Here is a 12,353-nt window from a genome sequence, read left to right as displayed (position 1 = left end):
TGAATATTTCAACATTTCTATCCATTGAATGATCATTACAAAAATCAAATTTTATTTTAGTAGTCTTAAAAAAAATAGAAACAATCAGCTTTCTGTAACCTTAGATTCTAAATCAGACTTCTTTAACCACAAAATGCAACTCCTAGCATTGTGATTTGGTTTATGACATAAACTGCACAACCTAGAACCCTTTTTAGATGTCTCAATCGCTTTCTCTGTAGTGCTCTTGATTCTTTTACCAATGACCCATCCCTTGTGGATTATGAATGTTGATAACATCAGGTACTGTAGCTCCAATAATTTTTTCAATGTGAACTAATCTACTCGAAGATGCCCTTGATGAGGTACATAAAGGAATACCACTATCAACCTCATGAAGTTGCTTTATATATTTAGCCAACTCATCCTCATTATTTGCTATCTTGTTAATTGACAAACGAAGAATAGCATACGCATCTTGAATCAAACATTCATTTTTACTGCCTTTATGAGGATACGAGTACTTTTTTCTCAACAATCCATCAACTATGATATCTTGTCCCCATCTCCTCAAAATGAAATTTGATGGAATTTCATCATACTCTTTCATATTTAATATGAAAAACATATGAAGATATAACAATCCTTCCTGGACCAAACGCATGCAGCTACAACTAATGCTAATGCTATCACCCCTTCTACTAAATACAACCTACAAAATTATCATTAATAAACAAATTAATATGTGAATAAGAAATTCTATCTCATACCATTCAATAAAAATTATACAAATTAACATTGATTCACATTATTAATCAACAGGACATTAGAAATCATAATACTATAACATAAATATGTACTTCAAATCAATTTCACAAAAAAATACATATTCCATACTAATCTAATGAAAAGTACAAACCAATTTATAACTCTATAAGAATTCACACTGTGAATTGGCAAAACATCTTACATTCACAGTGTGAATTTTTAAACTACATTTTATATTTAATAAACTCTATTTAGACAAAGAGACATACCTTGTAACGAGTATTAGAACAATGAGAAGGAAGACTATTTCGATAAAAATCATCAAAATCTTCATCCTCATTCACATTTTTATCAATCAACTTTTTTTGTCTTCTTATCTATCAAAACATAAACTTCACTTTCATCTTCAATAAGTACAGATACTTTGTAACGCCCGGTTCTAGGTACGTATTTAAATAAAAATTATTCATAATTGTTAAGGGACTCGACGAGTTGGAGGCCCCAAAACTCGTCGAGTAGGAAATGGTTATGTTGGACACGGGACTTGAAGTATACTCGACGAGTCAAGGTGCCTCGAATCGACGTGTAGGTCTGCCAGAGTGAAACCCTAATTTTCAGGGTTTGCACCCTATTTAAACACCTTAACACCCTCATTGTGGCCTCCCGCGTCGCCTCCCTTAGTCCAGAAAACCCTAATTCGAAACCCTAACCCATTTTGAGTGTTCTTGAGCCATTTTTGTGTGTTTTTGGTGGATTTGAAGCTTGAGAAGGAAGAAGAAGCTTGGGAGTTCAAGAGAAAGCAAGTAGATCCAAAGGTTGTGTTCCATTTCTAGCTCATTTGAGGTATAAAGTTTATACCTTGACCATTCATCTATTAGATTTCTTCTTGGAGTAGTTTAGGGCTTTAAGGAACCATTTTTGGAACCATTCACGGATGCAAGCATGTTTTGGGGTATTGAGTTCCGATCCAGAGCCTATGAGAGACTCCATGGCATAAAGGTGCCAACTTTATGGCCATGGGAGTCCCATGCATCCTAGGAACCACTTTTTAGTGCTTTTTGAGCTATATAACCCATGCATGCACGTAAAGTTAGAAACTTTACGTGTTATATCGACCCTAGGAGGCCAGATCTATGTTTTGGATGCGTTAAGCCCGACTAAAATCGAATATTTAGTTTTAGATCATGGGGGACTCGACGAGTCGTGCTTAGGACTCGGCGAGTCGGGTCGTGGTTCCCCAACCTTATCTGTTACTTAGCGACTTGTTGAGTCTAGAAGATGACTCAGCCAGTTAGACGTGTTTTGGACTTAAAGGTCAATAAATCGACGAGTCCAAGGATGAACTTGCCGAGTCAGTGAGCAAATGTCCCGACTGTATGAAGGAGAACTCGACGAGTTCAAATGGAAAGTGCTGATTCTGTCATAAGGAGAAACTCGACGAGTTAGAGGGTAACTCAACGAGTCAGATCGCGAATTTTAGATTCTCTGAATTGTGGTACACGACGAGTTGATGGACCAACTCGCCGAGTTGAGTCAATAAGGATGTTGACTTTGATCAGGGCGTTGAATTTGACTTTGACTTTGACTATTACCAAAGATTGACCCTTAAAGGGGATATGACTATAAAGGAGAAATTAAAGGAGACTATTATGTGTAGGAGTTTGAGGAGAGTTGATCCCAACACCGAGGACAGTTCAGTTACTGCACGACATTGAGGTGAGTTACCTTCCAATAGAAGTGGGTCTACGGCCACAATGTCGGCCCACTAGTAGGAGTTGTATGTCAGATAACTTTCTTTGTGATAGTTATCTGGGTTTGCCACTATCTGTTATGTTTTATGTGCTAGCCTGGTATGATGTCATGTGATAGTGGTAGTAGGGGGAATAGTCCCCGTATCAGGTCGAAAGGACCCAATGGGTAGGTCGGGCACCCCAGTATGCTTGACAGTATGTTTATGTTATGTTGTTATGTGGTAGTGGTAGGGGGTGAAATAGTGCCCGTAATCGGTTGAGAAACACCGGAGGATAGGTCGGGCACCCAGATATGCCTGACATGGGGTAGGTTAGGCACCCCGGTATGCCTAGCAGGGGTAGGTTGAGCACCCCGGTATGCTCAGCAGGGTAGGTCGGACACCCAGATATTCCTGGCAATGTGTTTATAGTTTGGTATGTGGTATGATGGGGGAACTCACTAAGCTTTGTGCTTACGGTTTACAGTTTTTGTTTCAGGTCCTTCTTCTTCGAAGGGAAAAGAGTCGGCTCGGTAACAGCGCATCACACCATTATTTTCCGCACCATGATGTTCTTGGGATTGTACTCTGACATTATTATTCCATGACATGTTTTATGTCATTTGACTTATGGGTTTATGGGTTTGATATGATATTGATGATGTTTTCAGTAAACTGTTTTATAAATTACTTAATTAAAAACAAAATTTTTGGTCTTGAAGTTTGGGATGTTACAAGTTGGCAATAAAGCCTTGGTTTGAGGGATTCAGACACACCTTCGGGGGTGTCTGGAATCAAATCGAGGGTTTGAAAGATTTTTTTTACGAGAAACTAGTTTTGCAAAAATTTAAAATAAGGAGTTTTGAGAAAGAACAAGGTGTGTGATGCGTGCAACCGGCCGAGCTCACGTAAGTTTTCCCCAAGATACCCATACATGTTATGTTAGGATATGATATGATTATGAGAACTGCATGCTAGATTAGGGTTAAGGATCTAGGAAGGATGCCTTATATGCCTATTATATGTTATGAGAACTGCATGCTAGATTAGGGTTGAGGATCTAGGAAGATACCATATGTGCCTGCTGAGGATCTAGGAATGAAATGCTTGGTATGGTTACTCAATGCTCGAATGCTGCTTGCTTTATGCTTTTAGGATTTTGTAATTATCTTTAACTAACTAGTAAACGAATACGTTAAGTTACATATTGCGAGGACTAAATAATTTCAGAAGGTTAGGTCTAGCCCTACTTCGGAGCTCTTGTTTGAGTCCAACCGTTGTAGGGTAGGACCTCTCATTCGAAGAATCATCTGGTCATAGTGATATGTAATGGTATTCACAAGCTAGTTAGGTAGAGGTAGCAGGGATTCCTTATGCAACTGATGGCGGAGAGTAGGTCGGAGAGTTACCCTAGGGTAAGCCTAGGATGGGATTAGTGCAGTGAGCAGTAGTAGTCGAAGGGACTTGGTGAAGTCAAGGCAATCATTGAGGAAAGTACGGATAGATGTGGAAAGTAGTATGGGCCCGTACTACTGAAAGCAGAGGATCTGTACTCGGGTCAAGGTGGGCTGAGATAGAACCAGGAAACTTGTAGTATGTGAGACCTCTCAAGATTATGTATGACCCTGACAATTATGTGTTTTGTTTCAGAATGGTGGTGATTACGCGTCACGGAGCAGGAGATTCAGGGTTTGGGTCAGGATCAGGCTTAGGTTCGGGTGCAGGTTCCGAGCTAGTTGATGAGGGACTACGTGAGTTCATTGCTTCTGAGATCACAAGAGGCATCCTTGAGTCGACCCTGATGATTTTTGGTTCGATCAAGGAAGGGATTTTCGATCTGATGGAGGATCGTCTCAGGGCGTTTCAGAGTGACATGGCGTCCACTCAGTCAGGGACACACACACACCCTCTCCTTCAAGGACTTCAGGGGATGTGGTGCGCTAGACTTCCACAAGATGAAGGACCCCATTGTTGCCAGGAGGTGGATTGTAGACATGGAGTCTGCTCAGTTGACGAGCTTCTGCCTTGAGGGATCGAAGGTCCGGTATGCTGCAGGTTGTTTGAGAGACCGCTCGATAGTGGTGGGAGGCGGTCAGTGATTCCTTGGGAGCCCCGACCATTAAGGCTATGACCTGGTCTGACTTTGAGACCAGGTTTAGGGCTGAGTTTGCGCCGGCTGTGGAGCTTCAGCAGCTGGCCAGGGAGTTTATGGATATGAAGTAGACTACTGAGTCGGTGGCAGAGATTACCGCCAAGTTCAGGGAGAGGGCCTTATTGGTGCCTCAGTATGTAGGGGATGAGGAGATGCAGAAGACCCGCTACCATGACATGTTGAGAGCTGACATTCGGAAACATGTTAGCTACTCGGCCTGTCCGACATTAGATGACATGATTGCGAGGGTGAGGGAGAAGGAGATTGACATAGAGCTCATCAGGAAGAGGAAGGAATAGATTGAGCAGGGTACTAGGGTTTCGGGGAAGAAACCCAAGGGGTTCGACTCTAGGTCGAAGGGCCATCAGGGCCGAAGCCGCTGCGGGAAGTGCGGCAAGCCACATGAGGGGGTTTGTAGACTAGGGTCATCGGGCTGCTACAAGTGCGGCAAGACTGGGCACTTGGGCAAGGATTGTACTGCTCCTACACCTACTATCCAGACATCAGACCTGATTGCTTTCATTGCAATCAGAAAGGCCATAAAAAGGCCAACTGCCCGAGATTGACAGCAGCAGCGCCAGTGGCGGCGCCAGCTCTAGCGACCATGCGGATCACAGATAGCCGACAGGGCAAGACGGATGCTCCAGTGGTGAGGAGCCGAGCCTTCCAGCTGACCGCCGAGGAGGCGCGTGTCGCACCTGATGTAGTGATGGGTATGTTTTCTTCTCCCTAACTCTTATTTCATGTCAGTTATGATATTTATGTGCTATGTTTATGTGTTATATTTAGGATCATTCCATGTGAACATCATCCCAGTTCAGGTGTTATTTGACTCGGGGGCTACCTGATCATTTGTCTCTCTTGCTCTTAGCAAGAGGTTTTCTAAGTCATCATGCATGTTAGATTGTCCTTTAGATGTCGAGATTGCTGATGACCGATCTGTCTGGGCATCAGAGGTTTTCAAAGATTGCGTTTTGAGGTTATACGACAAGCGTTACCTCATGGATTTGGTTCACATTCTGTTACGTGGGAACAAGGTTATCATAGGTATGGACTGGTTGAGCCCTAATTGGGTGGTGATCGACTGTGCGCAATAGTTGGTGCGTATCAGGACCCCAAGTGGGGGAGAGCTGGTGATTCAGGGCGAGTGGCCGCAACGAGGACTAACTTTGTGCTCAGCAGCGATGGCTAGGCGCTACCTTCAGCAGGGTTGCGCAGGGTACGTCGCCTACGTTATTGATACCCGGGAAGCGGGTAAGGCGTCCGTGAGCGATGTGCCAGTGGTGTGAGAGTACCCGCACGTATTTCCAGAGGAGCTTCCTGGGATACCTCCAGAGAGGCAGGTGGAGTTCCGGATCGACCTAGTCCCTCGTGCGGCTCCGACAGCCAAGGCACCAAATCGGTTGGCTCCTCCCGAGATGTAGGAGTTGTCTACTCAGCTGTAGAAGTTGTTAGACAAGGGATTTATCAGGCCGAGCATTTCGCCTTGGGGAGCCCCGATCCTGTTTGTGAAGAAGAAGGACGGGTCGCATCGGATGTCTATAGATTACCGAGAGCTGAACAAGGTAACAGTGAAGAACCGTTACCCAACCTTGAGGATTGATGATCTTTTCGACCAGCTATAGGGGCATCTTGGTTCTCCAAGATAGATTTGGGCTCAGGCTATCACCAGATACGAGTTAGAGACAAGGATGTACAGAAGACTACTTTTCGGACTCGCTATGGCCACTACGAGTTCGTGGTGATGCACTTCGTGCTCACCAATGCTCATGCCGCGTTCATGGACCTCATGAACCGCGTATGCAGACCGATGCTGGATCGGTCTGTGATAGTCTTTATTGACGATATCTTGGTTTACTCCAAGATGCAGGAGCAGCATGAGGAGCACTTGCAGTAGGTGTTGGATACCTTGAGGAGGGAGAGCTTGTACACCAAGTTCTCCAAGTGCGAGTTCTGGTTACGCGAGGTTGCAGTTTCTGGGGCACCTTGTCAACCAGAATGGGATTTTGGTGGACTCGGCCAAGGTGGAGGCCGTGATGAGATGGGAGGTTCCGAAGTCTCCATCTGAGATTCGGAGTTTCCTAGGGCTAGCAGGCTATTACCGGAGATTCATTCAGGACTTCTCTAAGATAGCAGTACCCTTGAACCGACTGAAGAAAGAAAGTCGTTGTATTTCGTTGGGGGCCTGAGCAGCAGATAGCATTCGAGACGTTGAGACATAGGGTGATTGTGGCGCCGATCTTAGCCCTGTCAGAGGGCATGGAGGATTTTGTAGTATGCCACGATGCGTCCATTGCAGGTTTGGGCACTGTATTGATGCAGAGAGGGCACGTCATCGCTTACGCCTCGAGGCAGCTGAAGCCTCACGAGGCGAACTACCCAACACACGATCTGGAGTTGGGGGCGATTGTTTTCGCCCTCAAGATTTGGCGACATTACCATTATGGGGTCCGTTGTGCCATTTACGCGGATCACAAAAGTTTGAGGTACCTCATAGATCAACCAAATTTGAACATGAGGCAACGTCGGTGGCTAGATGTGGTGAAGGATTACGACTGTGAGATCCTCTACCAACCGGGGAAGGCCAATGTTGTGGCCGATGCGCTTAGCCGCAAGCCAGCCCCGATTAGAGATATCTGCTTGCGAATGACAGTAGTGACTCCGCTTTTGGAGCAGATCCGTGAGGCCTAACAGGAGGCTATGAAGGAGGAACATCGAAAGAGTGAGCATATTGTGGGTCAGGCTTCCTCCTTCGACTATGATAGCCGTGGGTTGTTGACACTACATCGTAGAGTGTGGGTTCCATATCATGGAGATGTGCACCAGGTTCTCATGGAGGAGGCTCACAAATCCAGATTTTCTATTCATCCCAGGGCGACGAAGATGTACAAAGATCTTCGTCCTGACTACTGGTGGCCCTGCATGAAGCGGGATATAGCCTGGTACGTCGAGAGATGCTTGACCTGCAGGAAGGTCAAGGCCGAGCACCAGAGGCCTCACGACAAGACACATCCATTGGATATCCCTATGTGGAAATGGGAAGATATTACTATGGAATTCATCACAAAGCTTCCCAGGACCGCGCGAGGGGTGGATTCGATTTGGGTCATCGTGGATCCCTTGACCAAGAGTGCTCACTTCATACTGATCCAGGAGAGCATCTCGGCCGAGAAGCTGGCCGATATTTACATCCGAGAGGTTGTAGCTCGACACGGAGTGCCAGTTTCCGTGATCTCTGACCGTGACGTTCGGTTCACTTCCAGATTTTGGAAGAAATTCCATGACGAGTTGGGTACTCGTCTGCACTTTAGCACGACTTTTCACCCACAGACGGATGGTCAGAGTGAGCGGACCATCCAGACCTTGGAGGACATGCTGCGAGCCTGTGTATTAGACTTCGATGGTAGCTGGGATACCTACCTTCCCTTGGCAAAGTTTTCCTACAATAATAGATACCACACGAGTATCGATCGACCTCCCTTCGAGATGTTGTACGGGAGGAAGTGCACGACCCCGATATGCTTTGGAGAGGTTGGACAGAGGGTCATGGGGAGTACCGAAGTGGTACTCAAGACGACAGAGACGATCCAGCAGGTCAGGAGCAGGCTTCAGACTACTCAGAGTCGCAGAAGAGCTACGCTGACAGACGCCGATCAAACCTGGAGTTCCAGGTCGGGGATAGGGTTCTCCTGAAGGTGTCACCTTGGAAAGGTGTCATCCGGTTCAGGAAGCGGGGCAAGTTGGGCCCCATATACATTGGTCCTTTCAGGGTTGCAGCCCGGGTGGGCAAGGTGGAGTATAGGCTGGATCTGCCAGCCGAGCTTAGTCAGATCCATAATACCTTTCATGTCTCCCAGCTGCGGAAGTGTCTAGTAGACGACTCTGGGGTGGTGCCTCTAGAGGATATCCAGGTTGATGACAGCCTGAACTACATCGAGCGACCAGTAGCCATCCTCGATAGAAAGACGAAGGACCTGAGGAACAAGAAGGTCGAGTTGGTAAAGGTGCAATGGCAGCACCGCAAGGGCTCAGAATAGACTTGGGAGCCAGAGGACGGGATGAGGGAGCACTACCCCGAGCTTTTTCCGGATGCAGTAGCAGACTCCGAGGACGAAGTCTAAAATAAGTGGGGGAGAAAAGTAACACCCGGTTCCTGGTACGTATTTAAATAACAATTATTCATAATTGTTAAGGGACTCGACAAGTTGGAGGCCCCAAACTCGTCAAGTAGGAACTGGTTATGTTGGACGCTGGACTTGAAGTCTATTCGACGAATCGAGGAGCCTCAACTCGACGAGTAGGTCTGCCAGAGTGAAACCCTAATTAATAGGGTTTTCACCCTATTTAAACACCTTAACACCCCCATTGTGGCCTCCCTCATCGCCTCCCTTAGTCCAGAAAACCCTAATTCAAAACCCTAACCCATTTTGAGTATTCTTGAGCTATTTTTGTGTGTTTTTGGTGGTTTTAAAGCTAGAGAAGGAAGAAGAAGCTTGGTACTTCAAGAGAAAGAGAGTAGATCCAGAGGTTGTGTTCCATTTCCAACTCATTTGAGGTATAAAGTTTATACCTTGACCATTCATCGATTAGATTTATTCTTGGAGTAGTTTAGGGCTTTAAGGAGCCATTTTTGGAACCATTCATGGATGCAAGCATGTTTTGGGGTATTGACTTCTGATCCAGAGCCTGTAAGGGTCTCCAAGGCATAAAGGTGCCAACTTTATGGCCATGGGAGTCCCATGCATCCTAGGAACCACTTTTTAGTGCTTTCATGCACGTAAAGTTAGAAAGTTTACGCGTTATATCGACTCTAGGAGGCCAGATCTATGTTTTGGATGTGTTAAGCCCAACTGAAATCGAATGTATAGTTTTAGATCATGGGGTACTCGACGAGTCGTGCTTCGGACTCAGCTAGTCGGGTCGTGGTTCCCCAACCTTCTCTGTTACTTAGCGACTTGTTAAGTCTAGAAGATGACTCAGCCAGTTAGACGTGTTTTGGACTTAAAGGTCAATAACTCGACGAGTCCAAGGATGAACTCGCCAAGTCAGTGAGAAAATGTCCCGAATGTATGAAGGAGAACTCGACGAGTTCAAATGGAAAGTCCCGATTCTGTCATAAGGAGAAACTCGACGAGTTAGAGGGTAACTCGACGAGTCAGATCGCGAATTTGAGATTCTCTGAATTGTGGAATTCGACGAATTGATGGATTCGACGAATTGTGGAATTCGACGAGTTTGAGATTCTCTGAATTGTGGAATATGAAGGAGTAATTGAAGGAGACTGTTATGTGTAGGAGTGTGAGGAGAGTTGATCCCAACACCGAGGACAATTCAGTTACTTCACGACAGTGAGGTGAGTTACCTTCCAGTAGAAGTGGGTCTACAGCCACAATGTCGGCCCACTAGTAGGAGTTGTATGTCAGATAACTGTCTTTGTGATAGTTATCTGGGTTTGCCACTATCTGTTATGTTTTATGTGCTAGCCAGGTATGATGTCATGTGATAGTGGTAGTAGGGGGAATAGTCCCCGTATCAGGTCGAAAGGACCCAAGGGGTTGGTCGGGCACCCCGGTATGCCTGACAGTATGTTTATGTTATGTTGTTATGTGGTAGTGGTAGGGGTGAAATATTCCCTGTAACCGGTTGAGATACACCGGAGGGTAGGTCGAGCACCCAGATATGCCTGATATAGGGTAGGTTAGGCACCCCGATATGCCTAGCAGGGGTAGGTTGAGGACCCCGTTATGCTCAGCAGGGTAGGTCGGGCACCCAGATATGTCTGGCAATATGTTTATAGTTTGGTATGTGGTATGATGGGGGGAACTCACTAAGCTTTGTTCTTACGGTTTACAGTTTTTGTTTCAGGTCCTTCTTCTTCGAAAGGAAAGGAGCCGGTTCGGTAGCAGCGCATCGTACCATTATTTTTCGCAACATGATGTTCTTGGGATTGTACTCTGACATTATTATTCCATGACATGTTTTATGACATTTGACTTATGGGTTTATGGGTTTGATATGATATTGATGATGTTTTCAGTAAACTGTTTTATAAATTACTTAATTAAAAACAAAGTTTTTGGTCTTTAACCAGTCATATTCTTTTTGATGAAACTTATCTAACATTGTTGACCAGGAACTTTCAATATCTTGTGGAGAACATTGAAAATTCCATATAATATCAAAAAACGTCTTTTGGAAGTCCGAATGGTTATAAAAATCGATAGGAATCTAAAAAAAAAGAAATACATAAGAATCATTACATAAGTTGAATATTTGATGTAATTTATAGTAACATAACATTTGTTTCACATTATGAATTCATAGTGTGATTTATGATTTAGATTTGTTTTTTTCATCATATGCAAATTTACATTGTGAATTCACAGTGTGCTTTATGATCTAGATGGTTATAAACATATATAGGAATCAAGAAACAAATAATATACCTTTTCCTCAAGTTTTTGAGTGATGTGCCACATGCATAGTCTATGCTTGGATTCAGGAAAAAAAATTAACAACTTTCTTCATTGATGAATCTTGATCTGTTACAAGCATCATGGGTGGCTTGACAAATGCTTTACGAAACTCTTCAAGCAACCACACATATGCATCTGCTGTCTCACGAGCTAGTAAACCAACACCAAAAGTAACACAACGCTTGTGGTAGTCAACTCCAGTAAAAAGAACAAATACCATAGAATACCTGATTTTTTTTAAGTATTATTAAAAAGAACAAATACCATAAAAAGAATAAATAAGGATTAGGAATTACTTGTTTGTTTGATAAGTAGCATCAAAAGATAGTACATCTCCAAATTCCTTATAGTTGGCTTTCGAAGTATCATCAGCCCAAAAAAGTCCAGTAAGATGATCATCAACATCTTTTTGGACCTCAAATGAAAAATTAGAGAAACACAATTTTCTGTTTGTAAATATATCCACAACCATTTGGGAATCTTTGACACCAATTTTAGAACTCAAATCTCTATGAACATTTTTAAAGCCAACTACAGTCCCTCCCCTAGAATGAAAACCACCCTTCATACTACTCACCAAGTTATAAGCTTTTGAAGCACCAATGTTACAAGTACCAATCTTATGTATAAAGGATTCATCAAGAAAATCAATTGTCCTATTAATCCTTAATAAGTGCAACTGATCTTGAGCAACAAGTTCATAGTTGTGATCTTCAATAAACACATAAATGTAGAACATTAAAGAACATCAGAGATTCTTGAACTTTGAAACAGCAGGGCATTCTTTCTTCTTAGAAGAAGTTCTCCTTCTCTTAACATCTGAAAACTTCATATTAATATTTTCATTATTGAACGACTCCGTGAAACCAGATCTACTACATATGGAATATCTAATATGAATTGTGTCATCACTGTATCTTTTTTGACTTGACATATTCACATCAAAACCAGATTCTTGACCATAAGTATTGTAAATGTCAAGACCAATGTCCAACAAATCAAACAATAATCCTTTGAAAGGCTTCTTATGTATCAAGTTATCATAATGAACAAGCTTAAAAGACTCAGTATTGTAGAGCTCAAAATCAAAACTATAACGATAATTACTGCTATTTGAATGATCAATATTCATACTTGAAGATGATTGATCATGAACTGCAAAAGCAAAAAAACATCTATTTTATTACATTACATAGAAAATGTGAAATTTATATTAAGAAAAAAAACTTAAGTGGTTGTTCTTTAATAG

The 12,353-nt window shown here is 43.4% G+C and overlaps 1 protein-coding gene across 1 annotated transcript; it reads right to left on the bottom strand.

Annotated features, from left to right (window-relative positions):
* Window positions 1–235: 235 nt before the first annotated feature.
* Window positions 236–11,843, bottom strand: LOC145157712 (protein FAR1-RELATED SEQUENCE 5-like). The gene is made up of 5 exons (XM_079076713.1): window positions 11,401–11,843; window positions 11,145–11,331; window positions 10,698–10,856; window positions 1,017–1,124; window positions 236–691 (listed from the first exon to the last, which is right to left on the bottom strand). Exons 1-5 carry the CDS (start codon window positions 11,841–11,843, stop codon window positions 236–238), a joined length of 1,353 nt encoding a protein of 450 aa, XP_078932839.1.
* Between the last annotated feature and the right edge of the window lie 510 nt (window positions 11,844–12,353).

Source organism: Lactuca virosa, chromosome 2 (genome assembly GCF_052849685.1).
Source record: "Lactuca virosa cultivar CGN04683 chromosome 2, Lactuca_virosa_CGN04683_v6, whole genome shotgun sequence".
NCBI lineage: Eukaryota > Viridiplantae > Streptophyta > Magnoliopsida > Asterales > Asteraceae > Lactuca > Lactuca virosa.
Note: the sequence above shows the minus strand (reverse complement) of the source record. Positions and strands in the feature narration are given on the sequence as shown.